This window comes from Mastigoproctus giganteus, chromosome 2 (genome assembly GCF_048544385.1).
Source record: "Mastigoproctus giganteus isolate SK-2022 chromosome 2, ASM4854438v1, whole genome shotgun sequence".
In the NCBI taxonomy this organism is placed as follows: domain Eukaryota; kingdom Metazoa; phylum Arthropoda; class Arachnida; order Uropygi; family Thelyphonidae; genus Mastigoproctus; species Mastigoproctus giganteus.
In genome coordinates, this window is record NC_143576.1 from 76,034,373 (window position 1) to 76,053,838 (window position 19,466).

Here is a 19,466-nt window from a genome sequence, read left to right on the forward strand (position 1 = left end):
TCTATACATATGGTTGTTACAAGACACTCATAATCCATAAAAGGAACTGTGATCAATGTTACACTTTCTCAGTAATATTGATCAGTATAACTTGGATATGTCCAAGTAGGTGGTTGTAATGTTATCCTGTTTGCTGTAAGGCAAGAATGGTACTGAGAGAATTGGTGAAAATGCTGATGAGGAGTAAAATGTTTTTTTGAGATCATAGCCTTTCCTCATTCCTGAAGGGTTAGACCACAAACTGATAGATGGAAGACCCATGGATAAATGAAAGAACAATCAACAGTGGTGGGCTAACTTAGAAAGATAAAGCTGTCAGTTTTCAAGCAAGAAGCAAATACACATACCAATGGGGTTATTTATTGATGAATGGCAATAAATTTTCCCAGCTAGATGCAAATAGGTAACTCCAAGTTGGATGAGGTCTATTTGATTTTTGGCATCATGAGCAGTATCTTCTATTATTGGTATGAAGGCATCTTCCTTCCCTACGTTTACATTCACACCTCTCAATACTATTTTTACATCATGCTGTAGGATCCAATTGAGCAAGTCTTGAGCAAGTATACACATTTGCTCAAGATGCTCATAAAATATATCCTTCTCATCCTCTTCAGCATCCTCGATTGGTGATTGGGCACAAAGGTGTTAAAAAATTTCACTTTCAGTCATAGTGTATAGTCTATCATTCACTGGTTAAAAATTCAGTATAGCATGTTTTAATTTCTTTGCTATCATAAAGCCAGTCCCAAACATTTTGTTCACACCTCAACTGTAGAAGGTGGTATATTCTTTGGAGTCAATTATATTACTGCCTTTCCACCATGCTTCCTGCAGTATTGCTATCTGGATTTTATACTTCTCCGGTACTCTCTTAAAGTTCTCAGATGCTTCTGGCCTGTTTTTCATTCCACATTGCTATAAATACATCTCATTTATCTTTGGTTGTTTCCGTTCATCAGTCTAGCTTCTCTCTTTTGGTTTTGTAGCAGTTCTTTTTTTACAAGGTAAAATAATTAGACCCATACCCAACCTTTTGGGAGTTGGCCCCTTTAGGCCTGCGTGAATGCAGCCTTTTATGTTGGGGTAAGTTCCTCTGGCCTTTGAAGATCTCTCTTCCCACAAGACAATGGGAGCATTGGTTGCATTTATTTATTGGCAGCGCTGCTTGCCATTCCGCAAGGTCGTCACTAGCCTTGTGGTATTTATTTAAGAGCTTCCTTGCCACCAGAAATCCTCCACACAGCCTAATAAGCTTGCTCTCACGGTCCAGTACTGATCATTCAGGATACACCTTATTCGCAGCTAACCCATATATCTATGGACAGTTTGCCATCTGCACCTGTGACCCACCCAGTAGCCCAGGGTCTACCCGGAAAAAAATTCACTACCCTATATGCAGGCGATTTTAGCATATCTTGCCATTCTTTGAACATGAGAATGATTGAAAGACAACTGAAAGGTGCTATCAACAAAACTGTGACCTAGGGTACAAATAATGATTTTCACCTATCTACTCAAACTCTCCATTCATTTCTCAAAAAGTGAGTGGTAAGTTTTTTGTAAACTCCATCTTGATCCAGCCCTAAAGGTAGGCAATTATGTGATATCTTTTATTTCAGTGTCCGATTCCTTGGCCTAATCCTAGACAGAAAATTAACCTTCCTTGAACTCATTACACAACTTCAAACGACTTAAAAAATATAATAATAATAAATAAATAAATAATACACACTGTGAGAATATTTACTGCCATGTGATAGGATACTTATTGCCAATACTCTTCTCCACTTATATCACACTATAATATCATGCCATGTTTTGATAGACCAGTGACATGGGTTGGATATGATGGCTGTAAGGGCATGCAGGAGAGCAGATGCAAATTCACATCACTTCATAATTGATATGAAATACAGGCAAAGAATAGCAAACATAAGCAAGAGCAAAAGGTTAATAAAGAGACTCTCTTCAATGTCCAGATACTTAACATTGAGATGATCAAGAACAACTATCAGGAAGTTATACAGAAAAACTAAGAAAGAACTGTAGAAACAAACTAGAAAGTAATTCAGAATGTAATGAATAATATGACAATAAAAGTAATTTGTAAAATTATTGGGCACAAAAAAACAGAACTGAGAAAAAAATTGATTTGATAATGACTGCAAAAGAGTGCTGGAGGAAAGAAACAGTGCAAGAGAAAAGAAGTTGCAGAGAAGAACCAGGGCAACTATGGAAAACTTCTGCAACAAAAGGAGAGAGGCTAAACGAGAACTAAGAAAGAAACAAGAATGGAAGATGAGAAAAATATTACAATAAATATATAATATTTATTGTAATATTTTTACAATAAATGTGTAATAAAAATGTGCTTTGTGTAATAAAAATATTACACAAAGCACATTCCAAGAAGCTGTTTGTTTGTTTCAGGATTTATTGGGTGCATTGGCAACTATGACCATGGCGAATCAGAATGTTTCCACTCACTCAACTGTAGTTTTGTCTCTGGATCACAGTGAAAAATTCAAGTTTCATCACAAGTCACTATTCGATTTAAGAAGTTTTGTTCCACCCTGTGTTTCAAAATGATCAAGCATTTCTTTGCACAAGTCTATGCTTTGTTGTTTTTGTTCTGGAGTCAAATTGTATTGAATCCAGCAGGCACAGATTTGCAACATTTTGAGGTGATCTTTCACAATATTGTGAGCACTAATGTATGAAAGGGACATTCTAACAGCTAATTCCTGAAGTGCAATTCGCCTGTCTTCGTCCAAGATTTCTTGGGCTTTTGCAATTTGCTTAGGAATTTTTGAGGAGGAAGGCTGATCAGGTCTTAGGTCATCTGCAACAGACTCAGCCTTCACTGAAGCTCTTGTGCTATTTAAATATGGCCGTCCTACCAAGACACTCAATGCCATATGCTTCATTCGTCTTTAACTGTTTCCAATGCATTTAAGCCCCGGGCTGATACAATAATGAATCACATATCGCTCTTCAATCTGCATGTCCAACATGATACTTGCTTCAAAACACCAGTGATATGCGGTTAAAAAAAAAAAAACCTCTCTTCATGCAGCACTAGCATGCGCTCACAAAGTCTGCTCAGTAGTGATCAGGGAGAGCATTTCTATCAGCAGTTATGGAAAGTTTGTAAGGTAAACAAAGTTTTGCACCAGTCCGCGAATTAAGAGATCACCTCTGTAATAGTAATGGCAAATGAAGCAAGAAATCAAACTTATATAGCATTGACAAAAAAAAAAAAAAAAAAAAAACACACTATACAGTCACCCATCTGTACCCTTCAAGAATTTGTCTAGTTTTTCCTTAAATTTATTCAACACATTCACTTCCACAATAACAGATGGAAGCCTGTTCCAAAAATCAACCACCTGCTGATTGTTGATTAATTCCTTCAGTGGGTGATCGAATCCTTTCTCAATTTGAATTTATACCTCCTCATGTGTCTAGTCTCAGCAAGTGGAAGAATGCCATTAACATTCAGCTTACTCAATCCATTCAGGGCCTTAAATACCGTAATCAGATCTCATTGCAGGTGCCTAATCTCGAGATGCTGCAATTTGCAGAACTGAAGCCTTTCTAGATAATAGCAACCTTTTTTTCCCTTGACCAGTATAGTTGCTGTTCTTGGCACCTGTTCCAGCAGATCTACATCCTTCCTAAAGTGAGACTTCCGGACCTGTATACAGTCCTCGAGATATGGCCTTATACAAAGGGATAATCACCACCTTATCCCTGATAGCAAAATTTCTGTATACCATTGACAAGACCCCATGAGCTGTCCTAGCAGTGTGTCTGCACATATCTCACTGCACAATTATCTGCAGGTCTTTTTCATTTTCAACTATCCTGAGTGTAGTATCACACAGTTGGTACGTTACGCTGGGGCTGCTGCTACCCGTATGCAGTACTTTGCATTTGTCAATGTTAAACTTCAATTGCCATTTCTCAGCCCATCTGCCTAACTTTTCTAGATTCCATTGCACAGTAGCATATCATCATTACTGCCATTAACCACCTTGATAACCTTTATATCATATGCAGACTTGGACATTAAGCCTGATATGCCTTCATCAATATCACTGATAAATACCAAAAACAACAATGAGCCCAACATTGAACCTTGGATGACTCCACAAATAACATTAGTCCACGACGAGTAGTGTCCATTGCTCTTCATGGACTAATGTTATTAGTGGAGTCACCCATCTTTATAATTTACTAACACCTCTTTAAGTTATTTAGGCTTGTTCCCTGAGCTTTACTTTCCTGCTCATTTGAAACATTGCTACCCACAGATTATCTTGCCAACACTGGCCTGTTGTGAACAAACAAGACTTTTTGAGGTGAGCAAGCATTACTTTGACCTATATTATCAGATAAACACAGATCTATATTACATTTCTTCCCCTTACTAGCAGTTTCCCTTAACCCTTAAGGTATCTTCAATGATACTGGTTATGTTGTTATTTGGTTTTTATGATTACGTCATGTTCATTTAATATCGTTAAATGATTACATCGTGTTCATTTAATATCGTTAAATGATTACATCGTGTTCATTTAATATCGTTAGTCACCACACGAATAATAATGCTCTTTTTACCCTCCTTAAAATCTGATGATTTGCTGGTAGCATCATTAATTATTGTTCCTGACAAGCACACCCTAGTTCTGATCCACCTATCTCTTTATTACAAAAAATGTTACACGTTTCCCTGACAACAGAGCCTCCAAATAAAACTAAATCTCCTTCAACTAGAGCAGTATGCACTTGACTATTCTTTTCCTGGACCCAAATTGGAGATGCATCACTTGGCAGATCACAAGATACTTGAATCCTTTACGAGTTCTCAGTTACATTTGTTTCTAGGGCAAGCACCCATTTCTTCAGTGACTCGAACTGTTCTCATAATGCACCAAGTTCTAATTTGAGATCGGTATACTCCTTACATCAGGTGCAAAAAAAAGAATCTTCAGTTGCATTTAGTTCTACTAGACCGACCCTAGAGTACATCCCACAGGCTATACAATTTACAGAACTCATGACACACCAAAATTGCCCAGAAGCATTTCCCTCTGAGTCACAATGTCGTTGGACTTCGTACTGTAAGTAGAACTAAGGCTAACAACCATTATTTACGTAATATCTGAACTTCAGAAAAATTACAAAATTTAAATTTACAATATAATTATAATTTGTGTGGTCGATTGGTGGAACAGACTTATCTTTTGTTGTGAAAGTTGATAGCCTAAAAAAATTTAAGGCTGAGCTGGAGAGGCATTTAGAACAAATTGAGGGGTGAGTGGGAGGTGTTTTTTTTTTTTTTTTTTTTTTTGGCTGATGCTGCATAAGCTTGCTTTCTTGCATCATATGTCTCTACTAATGCTAATTACAGAATTTAAATTAACAAAGTATTGCAGAAATTAAATTGTACATCAAAACTTTATCTACTAGCAAATAACATTTAAATAAATTTTAAACAAAAATTATGTCTACCAGACATCTGATTGTTAATCCCCTTCATCAGAGCCACTAAAATGCATCTACTCTCTTCGACTACCTACAATAGAATGTGCAGTCTACCAAGACAATTATCAGCCTTGGTGATCGCAGAGAAGCAATCACAAACTTTATTAGTAATGTTTCCCCCACGCTGAACCAGCACGAATCTTTGCAAACAAGAAAAATGAGTAGATGCATAGTGCCATTTCCAAAACTTATTGTAACTGTATTTATTTTATATTCACTATTACTACTTTTACTATTACTACACCCTGTGTATAGAGAAAACATGCCTTAAAATTTGCCAGAGATTATATTTATTTACATTACTTATTAGGAAAAAACCTCCCCATTTATTACATCTATTTAAATTCTTTTACATCCCTCACTCTATTTTATCTAGTTTATCTATAACTAAATTTATAATGAATCTTATGGAAGAGGCTGTGAAAATTTCTCTAACATAATATACACAAGGTGTTTCTCTCATTCTTAATCCTAACTGAAGCAATTTTGGAAAAACAATATCATATTGTGAAAAGTATCGAGAAAGAAGTGTCAGTGATAAGCACAGTGTTTGAAAATTCGATGATTTTTTACGCCAATTCTACATAAATACGCAGCAATTTTTTTGTAAAAAATACCGATATGGGGTTTCTGGAGTGGATATATAAAAAAAAAAAAAAACTCTATAGCTACCTAAATTTTTAATGCAGCATTTGTGGTTATAGATATTAGAAAGAAATGTAATTTAAGAAAAAAATTCTTAATTTCTAAGATGAGGATTTATATGGCATTCCAATTTGGCTCATTAGTTAATCAGCCTTAGAATTTTTTAAAATAGCTATAAACTTAATTCTAAAAAAAACAAAAAAAAAAAAAAAAAAGTGAAATATATTAAATACATAATAAACCTTTTCACTTTACTTACTTGCTCATGAAAGTAAATAGTTCCAGCTATTAGCAACAGAGTTGTGTTTGCAACATCCAAATTTTTTACCATTTGGTCTATATCTCGCACAACTTGGTTCCTGATTAATAGAGTAAAGAATTGTCACAATACTCAAACATAAACTAATATTCTGAATAAAATTCTATAACAATAAAATTTTTAAAATCTTGTGATTCCAGAGTAATCACAAGATTTTAAAAATGGAAGATAAAGTATTGTGTTAGGGGAAAAAAATTACCTACATCTGTGTAAATATTATTAGGAAGAAATACCACTACTTCTGGATTTTTTTTTAAAAAACATTATTGGAAAAAGGAGTTTAGTAAATAAATTTGATGAATTTGAGGTATTGCTCAAAACATCAAAGGCAGATATTGTGGGGATTTCAGAGACGTGGTGTCACACAGATATAAGAAATGCAGAACTGGAATTTGGGGAGTACAATGTCTACAGAAAGGATAGACAGGATAGGAAGGGAGGAGGGGTTATGCTATTAGTTAAAAAACACATAAAATCCAAGGAAGTGAAGCCAGTCGACATCGCTGGACAGTGCAGTGTCGAGTCAGTTTGGTGTGACATAAGCATTGGGAGATCAAAATTGAGAGTAGGAGTGTGCTATAGGCCTAATGACTCTGATGAGTATAATAAGAAACTGTTCGGAGAAATAGAGTGGGCCAGTAAATCAGAGAGTCTTATAATGGGGGATTTTAATTTCCCAGATATTGACTGGAATTTGGGGGCTGGTCACTCACACAGTAGCAAGGCTTTTGTGGATTTATTGGATGATTGTTTTCTACATCAGCATGTTCGGGAGGCAACTAGAGGGAGTAATACTCTTGATTTGATTATCAGTAGTGATTCTTCGTGCATTAAGAATCTGCAGATAAATGAACCACTTGGTGGCAGTGATCACAGTGTGCTGAAGTGGGAGTTACTCAAAGAGGTAACTACCATTAGGGGTAAAGGGAAGGGGTATTGCTTTCGTAAAGGCGACTATGATGGTCTGAGACAGTATTTAAATTCTGTACAGTGGGATCAACTGATGATATTGCCAACAGCAAATTCAAAATGGGAAGCATTCAAAGAACTTATCGTGGAAGCTACTAGGCTTTACATACCAACTAAGAAATATTGTTCAAGGTTTAGGCCTAAATGGTTGTCAGATGAACTAATGAGGCATATGGCAGAGAAGAAAAATGCATGGGATACATACAAATTAACACGTGACACGGACGCCTATGATAGATACAAGTTGATCTGTAACCAAGTTACAAAGGAGGTTAGGCAGGCGAAGGCAGATTACGAGAGATCCTTGGCAAGGGATGCGAAGAAAAACAGCAGAGTTCTTTACTTATGTAAACTCTAGAAGGAAGGGGATGAATCAGATTGGTCCACTTGAGATCGATGGGTCAACTGTTGATGACCCTGCTCGGGTAGCTAACAAACTAAATGAATATTTTGCATCGACATTCACACATGAGGAGTTATTCAGCGAGGGGAATGCCAGAGGTGTATTCAATTCTAGCAGTAAGCTAGAGAATCTTGTAATAACTGAGAGCAAAGTGGAGGAGAAATTGTTGAAGATAAACACAAGAAAGGCACCTGGGGTGGATGGGATCTATCCAGTTATATTAAAGGAGGCAGCAAAGGAGGTAAGCAAACCCTTAGCCATAATTATGAGAGCTTCCTTGGACTCAGGGGAGGTACCCATTGACTGGAGATGTGCAAATGTGACCCCAATTCACAAAGGGGGATCAAAGGCTGACACAAGTAATTATAGACCTGTGAGTTTAACTTCTGTTCCCGGAAAATTAATGGAGGCACTGGTGAAAGAAGCACTGCAGGATCATCTAGACAAGACTTCAGTTATAGCTAGGACACAGCATGGTTTTGTTAAGGGGAAGTCTTGCCTGACCAATTTGATTGGATACTATGATGCAGTCACAAAAGAACTGGATGCAGGGAATAACTTTGATATTATATACTTGGATCTTAGAAAGGCTTTTGATACTGTTGCACATGGAAGACTGCTGCACAAATTGGAGCAGTGTGGCATTGGAGGCAAGTTGCTGCTATGGATAAAGGGGTGGTTGAGGGGGAGAAGACAGAGAGTGGTAATCAATGGACACTGCTCATCGTGGACTAATGTTATTAGTGGAGTCCCTCAGGGTTCAGTATTGGGGCCTTTATTGTTTTCTGTATTTATAAATGATATTGATGATGGTATATCAGGCTTAATGTCCAAGTTTGCAGACGATACGAAGGTTGGCAGGGTTGTCAAGGACACTACTGACACTATGCTGCTGCAACAGGATTTGGAAAGGTTGAGCAGATGGGCTTCGAGGTGGCAAATGAAGTTTAACATTGACAAATGTAAAGTACTACATATGGGAAACAGCAACCCCAGAGCAGTGTATCAATTCTGTGGTACTACACTGACAGTGGTAGAGAATGAAAGGGACCTGGGGGTGGTGGTGCAGGCAGATATGAAGTTCTCTGAGCAGTGCAGACGAGCTGCAAGAGTAGCTCATGGTGTATTGTCAATGATATATAGGAATTTTTCTAGCAGGGATAAGGAGGTGATTATTCCCTTGTATAAGGCAATGGTCAGGCCACACCTAGAGTACTGTATACAGGCCTGGAGGCCTCATTTCAGGAAGGATGTAGAGCTGCTGGAACGAGTACAGAGAAGGGCAACTAGATTGGTGAATGGGACAAAGGGGTTCTCTTACGAAGAAAGGCTTAAGTTTTGCAAATTACAGTGTCTGGAAACTAGGCACCAGCAGGGTGATCTGATAGAGGTGTACAAAGCCTTGAATGGTTTGAGCATGCTCAATGCTGATGGGATTCTTCCTCTAGCTCAGAAAAATCACCTGAGAGGGCATAAATTCAAATTGAGGAAAGACAGATGTAGGATAGATGTGCGGAAATTTGCCTTTAGCCAGCGGGTGGTTGGTGGGTGGAACAGACTTCCATCCCTTGTCGTGGAAGTTGATAGCCTAAATAAGTTTAAGGCTCAGCTGGACAGGTATTTCGAACGAACAGAGGGGTGAAGTGGAAGTGGTTATTTTTATTTATTTATGTTACTTTTTTTTTTTTTTTGGCTGATGCTGCATAAGCTTGCTTTCTTGCATCAAATGCCTCTACTAATGCTAATGCTAATGCTATTTTGGAGAAAGCTCAGTATGATTAGTGGTAACTGGCCCTTAAGTCCTGTGGCATAGAGATTTTGAAAAATGCCATAGTGCCAGATTGTATCAAAGGCTTTTTCAATGTCCAGGCAGACCATGATGAGATGTTCTCTACGGATAAAAGCATTCCATATGTTGGATTCTGCCTTGATCATAAGGTCTAGAGTTGACCGATTTTTCCTAAAGCCGTACTGATTCTTGTCCATTACCGAATAAGATTCTAGAAACCAGACTAATCGAGCATGAATCATTTTTTCCATTATCTTACCAAGGCAACTGCTGAGACATATTGGCCGATAGTTTTGTGGATCTGACTGATCCTTTCCAGATTTAGGAAAGGCTAGGACTATTGAGTGGTGCCAAGAACGAGGGAAGTAACCTTCTGAGAATAGCCAGTTGAAATATGCCAGTAGTGAATTCAGAGCTTGATTGTTTAGATGTTTAAGCATCATGTAGTATATTCCATCAGGCCCTGGTGCAGTATTCGCTGACCGGTTTAGGGAGCTCTCTAGTTCCAGTAATGTAAAAGGTCAGTTATATGAAAGAGATTCCGTTGTATGAAAGTTCAGTTTATACTTTTCTGCGTTGGCTTTATGCTGTTTGAAGGCAGGCTCATATGCTGATGTGGCTGATATTTGAGAAGAGCATTCTGCCAGGACATTTGCAATATCCACTGAAGAGGAAAAAACTCTTTACCCTTCCAGCTTAGAATAGGCATTAGTTCTGGGAGGTATTTTCCATTTAGTTTCTTTATTTTATTCCATATTTTTCTACTTTCAGTATTTTTAGTGATGGTGGAAGCAAACTGGATCCAAGAGTCTTTTTCTGCACGTAACGTGCCTTGGCTTTGAGTTTCTTAAAATTAATTAGGTTGCTGGGTGTGTGCAAAAAAAGATTCCATGCCTTATTCCGTTCTTTTTTTAGCATCACGACAATCACCATTCCACCAAATATTGGCATATCTATGTGGACTGATTGTGACTTTGGGAATGGCACTGGTTGCAGCTGTTACTATCTGTGTAGTAATATGGTCGGTAACATCATCAATAGGCTGGTTTTTAACAACTTGATCATCAAAGGAAATTGCATAGGCAAACTTGTTCCAATCTGCTTTGGAGAATTTCCATTTTATGGGACTGATTATATGTGAGGTTCTGTTTGTTTGCAATTTGCAAATAATCAGGTAATGGTCGCTGTTCAGTGGGTTATTTGAGACTGACCACTGAATGATTGGGAACAATTTTGGGGAACATATTGATAAGTCTATGGCAGTAGACACTCCGGTGGGAAAGTGGATATAGGTATCAACACCAGTATTATTAAATACTGGTGCTGACACCTATAATGTGAGATTCTGGTTATCAATAACTGTTTCAATGAGTTTTCCTCTTTTGTCTATCTGGGGAGATCCCCACATAGGGTGGTGCCCACTGAAATCTCCTAGCAGAATAAAAGGAGATGGAAACTGCTTTATAAGTTCCTCCAGCTCTTTCACAGTAAATTCTTTGTTTGGGGAAAAGTACAGTGAGACTACGGTTAAAATAACACTCTGATCAATTTGTACTGCTACAGCCTCTAATGTGGTCTGTTTTGTAGGAACCTTGTTGTCGACAATTATGGCTACGCCTCCTCTTGTTGAGTTAGTATTGTTTCTGTCCTGTTGATAGATACTATAGTTTTTGATCACTGGAGTCACTTGTGGGGTTAGATTGGTTTCTTGCAGGCATAGGATAACTGGACTATGTTGTTTGATTAGTTCATAAATATCAAAAATATTGCTTCGTAGACCTCTACAGTTACATTGTATAATGTTGTGCATTATTTAATTTTAGAACTTGTGTATGGTTCTGTCTGTTTTTTATATCCTGCCTGTTTGCCTCGATCTAGTTTCATCTTTTTTTCTTTTTTGGAAAAGTGAGGTGTCCAATTTCCATATCATCTTCTGCATGTAGATCTAGTATTGGCTCATTCTGTAGGGTACCAGAACCAATATCCATATTTGTTGAGCATGGTTGGTCTGAACTGTTTGGGGGTGATGCTTTTAATTTTGCAGTTTCTTGTAGGGTATCAGAAGCAGTTGGGGGGACTGTTAGGGTATTGCTAGCAGAAGTTATACATTGTTCTGTAGGTGACTGCTGTGGGATTGATGGCACTGATTGAGCCCAATCAGCAACTGAAATGGATGGTGGTACAGTTACTGCCATTTGTGTTGCTGTTGACTGGATTTTTTGGTTGCTGCAGCATACGCAATTTTTGACATATTAAGCATAACTTGCTTCCTAGCTTCCTGATAGGTGACCTTTTGTTCAACTTTATACTTCTGGATCTGTTTGCCTACTCTCCAGAGTTCGCAATTTTTTGAATACGCTGGATGCTGGCCTTTGCAATTTGGGCATTGTCGCTTTTCTGCAGTGCAGTCAGTTTGTGCATGATCTTTGGAGCCGCAGTTCGGGCATGTAGTGGTCCCTCGACATACTGTTTGCAAGTGTCCGAATTTTTGACACTTAAAACATCTGATTGGCTGGTTGTTGTTATTATTTGGTTTTTAGGAGCATTAGCAACTAAGGCCATATTGCTCTGGAATATGTGGTTGTCATTCCCTGACCTTTCCACATCCTCCGTATTTGGTGGTGACGGGCTCGAACCCCGGTCTAATCAAGAAGCGTGTGATACGCACTGCTGCTCCTTCCCACCTGGCTACGGAGGTGCCTCGATTGGGTTGGGAATGTACAGACGTACTCGGCAATTTAGGTATCCGGCTTTCACACATGATGGTAAGGTTGGTGTATCGAATGTTGGAATAATGTTTCTAGTTGGAACAAGTTCACCATCCTTTTTATTATTATTCATTTTGCCTTAATGACTTTTTGCTCTTTTAGTTCTTCGACTATCTCATTTTCAGCGACATTCATCAGGTCCCAATCAGCTATTACTCCTTTGGAACTACTTAGTGTAGCATGAGGGGTGACCTGTATAGGAATTCCTCGAAAATTTTATAATTTTAGTAGAGGCTGAGAATGTTGATATTTCACTGTTTCAATTAGTAGATCTCCGGATCGGAGTCTTTTCACCATTTTCGGTGAACCAGCCACGCTTTCTAAACATTTCTGAATTAGAAATGGTGAAAGAGCACTCATAGGCTTGGATGAGAGAGAATGGAATATAAGGAATGTTGGGAATTAATGCTGATTCTCATTTCTACGTTGTCTTTTGGTTTGTGATACGTCATGTTCAGTTTCAATCAGGTCACGAGTTGAGCATTTAGGCTCAAGTGCAGGATAATTGTCAAAATCCATGGTTGCTCCTTTTGGCCCAGAGGATAACTTTTCCCCCAGGTTACCAGCCCCGCAACGTGGAGGCAGGAGTGGTGCCACCAGTGACCAAGCGATCAGAGGTGTGTTATATAAATTAGTTCAATATACAAGAAGAAAGGTACCTTTCCTTTCTTTTTTGAAGAGTTTGCTTCTTTATTCAGAAGAGCAGAAATGAAATAATTAAAGACTTAAATTCTCAGTAATCTGCTGATTCTGGAGAAGTTGCTTTGAAGTTCACTTTTTAAATTCGCTTTGATCACTCGCTTGGCACTCGGAGTCTTAACTGAAGCGAACTTACTTTTGAAGGACACCACTGCTGATTCGTCCCCAGAAAGTTTCTCGCCTTGAATATCTAGTTCATGTAAACCGTGTCTCATTTTAGTTTTTCAGCCAACCTGTGTTTGCCTTAAAATCTTCATCACCTCTTAATTTTCAATTAAAATCCAATGCTTTTTCACACATTGGACCAGACACGGGTTCACTTAAACTTCGCTTCTGAAGGAAACAAAAAATTAAAGTGCACTCTCTAAAGCAGCATTTTCACGTTTCAACATTGTCGTTTTCCTGCAAGATCCTCCATTATTCATAATCGACACAAATCCTGTTATGCATTGGAATTTTTCTTGATGTTGTAAATTGTTCGAGTCCCTACATTAAACTCTTTGGAGAGATTTCCTAAATTTTCACCTTTTCTAATTCTATTAATAATTTCCGTTTTTTGTTGCAATGTTAAAACTACGCTTTTTCTTTTCATTCACATTTTACCATAAAAAATTGAGAAAAATAATAAATTGCACAATTTCGGGCCGATATTATTCTTAGCGAATTTGGAGCTAAAACTAATCTGAAATCCGAGAAAACCCAGTAGTCTCTGTGATATTTTTCAAAAACACATTTCTGAAGGTCACATAGAATTCTAGAGGTCACAACCATAAAACAATACAAACAATTTGCAGTTTTCACATTTATTGGGCTTTTTTTTTGTACAATCTGTTATAAACAGGTAGTAAACTCAATCCTTCACTTATTATAATCAAAATTCATTTGCAAACATGATCATTATAACCGGTGCTTACTGTATTAATAAAAAAAAAAAAAAGATCAGCCTTTCAAATTATTCCAGATAACTGACTTCCAGGTAACCAACGAGCTACTGTAATGTCTTCAGAAGAATGAAGAGAAATAGTTATATACCATAACAATTAAAAACTTTATCTGGGGAGAGTGGTGAAGCAATACCACTTTCACTTATTCTCTTAGGCTGCATCATGATAATGGTCAAAATGAAATTTTCTATAAAGAACTTCACAGGGTTAAGTTACAAGAGATGCTGTCACACCGTACGACATGCAAATGAAGCACGCACCACATAATGATAGTTTGACATGAAGTCGTTGAAAATGATTGAACAATGTGAATTTCAACTTCACCACAATAACCTGATGTGTAACAAATATTACATACAAAATGCATGTAATAACAAAAGCTCCCACTTCACTCTCGAACAAAAGTGAACTGACTCTACAATCCAGAAAGAAAGGAAGGAAGGAAAGGATGTAGAAACGAAGGGCTAGAGAAGTGGTTTTTCACCTTTTAATAACGGCACCCTTAAGTGATTTATTTTATTTTGTGGCATCCCTACTCAATTCCAGCTATCAGTATTATCGCAAATGGAATTAACATTAACATTAACATTAGTAGAGGCATCTGATGCAAGAAAGCAAGCTTATGCAGCATCAGCCAAAAAAAAAAAAAAAAAAACCCCACTTCCACTTCACCCCTCTGTTCGTTCAAAATACATGTCCAGCTGAGCCTTAAACTTATTTAGGCTATCAACCTCCACCACAAGGGATGGGAGTCTGTTCCACCAACCAACCACCCGCTGGCTAAAGGCAAATTTCCGCACGTCTATCCTACATCTGTCTTTCCTCAAATTGAATTTATGCCCTCTCAGGTGATTTTTCTGAGCTAGAGGAAGAATCCCATCAGCATTGAGCATGCTTAAACCATTCAAGGCTTTATACACCTCTATCAGATCACCTCGCTGGTGCCTAGTCTCCAGACACTGTAATTTGCAAAACTTAAGCCTTTGTTCCATTCACTAATCTTGTTGCCCTTCTCTGTACTCGTTCCAGCAGCTCTACATCCTTCTTGAAATGAGGCCTCCAGACCTGTATACAGTACTCTAGGTGTGGCCTAACCATTGCCTTATACAATGGAATAATCACCACCTTATCCCTGCTGGAAAAATTCCTGTATATCATTGACAATACTCCATGAGCTACTCTTGCAGCCTGTCTGCACTGCTCAGAGAACTTCATATCTGCCCGCACAACCACCCCCAAGTCCCTTTCATTCTCCACCACTGTCAGTGTAGTACCACAGAGTTGATACGTTGCTCTGGGGTTGCTGTTTCCCATGTGTAGTACTTTACATTTGTCAATGTTAAACTTCATTTGCCACCTCTCAGCCCATCTGCTCAACCTTTCCAGATCCTGTTGCAGCAGCATACATAGTGTCAGTAGTGTCCTTGACAACCCTGCCAACCTTTGTATCATCTGCAAACTTGGACATTAAGCTTGATATACCATCATCAATATCATTTATAAATACAGAAAACAATAATGGACCCAACACTGAGCCCTGAGGGACTCCACTAATAACATTAGTCCACGATGAGCAGTGTCCATTGATTACCACTCTCTGTCTTCTCCCCCTCAACCACCCCTTTATCCGTAGCAGCAATTTGCCTCCAATGTCACACTGCTCCAATTTGTGTAGCAGTCTTCCATGTGCAACAGTATCAAAAGCCTTTCTAAGATCCAAGTATATAATATCAAAGTTATTCCCTGCATCCAGTTCTTTTGTGACTGCATCATTGTATCCAATCAAGTTGGTCAGGCAAGACTTCCCCTTAACAAAACCATGCTGTGTCTGAGCTATAACTGAAGTCTTGTCTAAATGATCCTGCAGTGCTTCTTTAACCAGTGCCTCGATTAATTTTCCTGGAACAGAAGTTAAGCTCACAGGTCTATAATTACTTGTGTCAGCCTTTGATCCTCCTTTGTGAATTGGGGTCACATTTGCACATTTCCAGTCTATGGGTACCTCCCCTGAGTCTTAGATCAAGTTTACTACCCATTTATAACAAATTCCACTAGCAGGAACGCAACTGGAATTTTTTTTTGCTTTATGGTAGTGACCTCCAGAAATGTGCTTTTGTAAAATGTGAACTAGCGTGAGGTGATAAGTGTTTCCACCTTTACTGCATTGTTTATTCTGTTGCTAAACGCGTGCAGCTTTGTTTATGTGTATCAAGTGTGCCTCCTCATTTTTGTCCTTTTTATAGTGTAATTGTGCTTTATTCCCTAAAAATGAGTAAAATAAAAAGTGTGAAAAGGAAGCATCCTGGTGAAGATACCAGATTCAGAGAGAAAAAGAAAAGCAACAGACAATAGACAGAGATGGACTGGGTCAAAAATTCTTAAAGGTGAAAACTTGTAGCCTCATAAAGTGTTTATAGCCAAAATCACGCTGGCCCCGGCCCTTCCCCAGTAAGGCTTGAGACCAGTCCACCTCTGTTGATAGAGAGAAAATACAAAATTGTGAAACGCTTTGAGTGAATTGAAAGAACATGTGATATTGCACGTACTACAGGCCTAAATGAGGAAATGCCGAGAACAATTAGAAAGAAAGAACGCAGAGAAAATAAAAGCAAATTTCATAGCAGGAACAACTCAAAGTGTAACAAAATCCATTAGATCAAGACACAAACAATTGGAAGAGATGGAATGTCTGCCATCTCTTTGGATAGAAGAGCAAACAAAGAACAAGTTTGCTTACAGTAGAAGCAAAAGCATTAGCAATATTTTATTATGTAATAATCGTAATAAAATACTTACTCATTTTATTATGATTATTTATTGTGTTGGTAATGTTATGGTTACAAATGTGTGTTCAATCTTGGGTGGTTAGCATCTAATCCTATTTTTTCCATAAAGCTTGTTATTTATATTGCACAAGGGTTTCTAGGAACAACTATTGTGTTATACGCGGACTAACTGTATTCAATATTATGTTAAGGTTAATCTTTGACACCACTGTGTGCAATCTTTGTATAACAGTTTCATTGCATACAATATTAAATTTTGTATGTAATATAACTGCTTATCTTTTATAATGCGAGGGTTTTTTTTTTTTTTTTGTTTTTTGGAATACTAATAAATAGAATAATCAGTTGACGTGTAAATACCGTCATTGGGGTTTATGGATGTACAACAATAAAGGATGTACCCTTTTATAATGAGATAAATAAATATATTTTAAAAAAAAAATAAGTTTAAGTAACTTAAAACCAAATTACATGGCACCCCGGGAATGTTGTTCCCGTTGAAAACTACAGGGCTATAGTGTAATTCTCTGAAGAAATAGCTGATGGGACACAGTCCACATGGCTTGAACATTGCAGGTGTTTCGCTGAAGTGCTTCAACGTAGTTCCCCTGTCTCAAACATGTTGTCAAATATTTCTTCATAATTTTAAGTAGAAAATTAAATGTTAACTCTAGTTATTACCTAGATTCTAGTTACGCCACAGGTTATTTTCCACCATAGTCTGTGTGGGAACAGAAATAAAAACTTATACTTACTGTTCTTTCATTTGACTTCACTCTTAACAATTATACAGAAAGTATCTTTATGATTTTACCAAAAAACTTTACATAAATCCGGAAGTTACGTAATTCGGGGACTGACTGTAGTTAACTTCTAAAATGCAGCAGTATTTAGTTAAGTGTTTCCTATAGTTATCATTAATTACTTTTTCTCCTAATTACTTCTTTTCCTTGGTCGGATTACTGTTTCAAAATTTCTGATGTCAACGTTTGCTCAGATCATGTCAGTGAAATTATTCTTGCAGGAATGGAATCCTTTATCCCATACTCAACTTTAAAATCTCGTCCTTTATCTAAATCTTGGTTTTACAATAAATGTGCTAAGGCTGTTCAAGAGAAGAATGTTGCATATCATAATTGGCTTGTTTCTAATTCTTCAGTTTCATTTTCTGCCTACACAAAAGCTCGCAACAACTGTAAAGCAGTTATTAATCAGTCCAAAACAGAGTTTGAACAGGCTAAGAGTAGAAAACTTGCTTCTTGCCCTAATGGTAACCGAGCTTTCTGGTCTCTTGCCAAAGCTATTGGCTGCAACTTTTGGCCATCTCTGCTCCCACCTCTGTCCAAACCAGATGGTTCTGTTGTCACTTCAGCCAAGGATAAAGCTTACCTGCTAGCATCCCATTTTTCTTCCAGCTCATGTATTAATGATCTTGGTAAAACACCTCCCACCATTCCCAACACGCTCCATTCAATGCCTCCTGTGGTCTTCCGTCAAAAGAATATCAGAAGGATTTTGATGAATCTTGATGCTAAGAAAGCTCCATGTCCTGATGGTATTTCTCCACTTCTTCTCAAAACCTGTGCTCCTGAACTTACTCCTATTCTTTGCCGCCTTTTTTCACTTTCTTATTCCAAAGGTGTTTTTCCTTCTGCTTGGAAATTTGCTCATATCCAGCCAGTTCCTAAAAAGAGTGACAAATCCCTCCCATCCAATTATCGTCCCATTGCAATTACTTCTACTCTTTCTAAAGTACAGTCTGTCCTCGTATAGCATGATAGTTGTGTTCCTAGAAACCCTCGTGCAATGCAAAATCGTGCAATATAAACAACAGGCCCTATGGGAAAAGTGGGGTTAGGTGCCAACCACCCAAGATTGAACACACATTTGGAACCAAAACATCACCAAACACAATAAATAATCGGGTAATTTTAATCGTTATAAAATACATACGTATTTTATAACGATTAAAATACGTAATAAAAAATATTATATTTTTTATTATTTATTATATTATAATAAAGTATTTTTAGTATTTTTTAATACTGAAAAGTGTTTTTTACGAATAAAATACGTATTTTATTCGTAAAAAATTTATTATATTAAATAAAATAGGCGTAATAAAATGCTTACGTATTTTATTACGACTATTACGTAATAAAATATTGCTAATGCTTTTGCTTCTATCATAAGCAAACTTGTTTTTTGTTTGATTTTCTATCCAAACAGATGACAGCCGTTCCATCTCTACCAATTCTTGTGTCTTAATCTAATGGATTTTAATTACACTTTGAGTTGTTCCTGCTATGAAAGTTGTTTTTATTTTCTCCGCATTCTTTGTAATTCTCGGCGTTGCCTCATTTAGGTCTGTAGCACGTGCAATATCACATGGTCTTTCATTTCGCTCAAAGCGTTTCACAATTTCATATTTTTTTCTCTATCGACAGAGGCGGACTGGCCATAAGCCTTACCCGGGAAATCCCGGTGGGCCGGAGGCCGGTGTGATTTTGGCCATAAACCATAGTATGAGGCCACTATAAATTTTCCCGGGTAAGAATTTTTGACCCAGTCCGCCTCTGTTTATCGATACA

At 37.6% G+C, this 19,466-nt stretch overlaps 1 protein-coding gene across 1 annotated transcript in view; it reads right to left on the reverse strand.

Annotated features, from left to right (window-relative positions):
* The window catches only part of epsilonCOP (coatomer subunit epsilon), a 204,714-nt gene that overhangs the window by 109,210 nt on the left and 76,038 nt on the right, over positions 1-19,466 (reverse strand). The window contains exon 3 of the mRNA XM_090368530.1: positions 6,458-6,557. Within this exon, the coding sequence (XP_090224656.1) occupies positions 6,458-6,557 (100 nt within the window). The remainder of the gene's footprint in view (positions 1-6,457; positions 6,558-19,466) is intronic.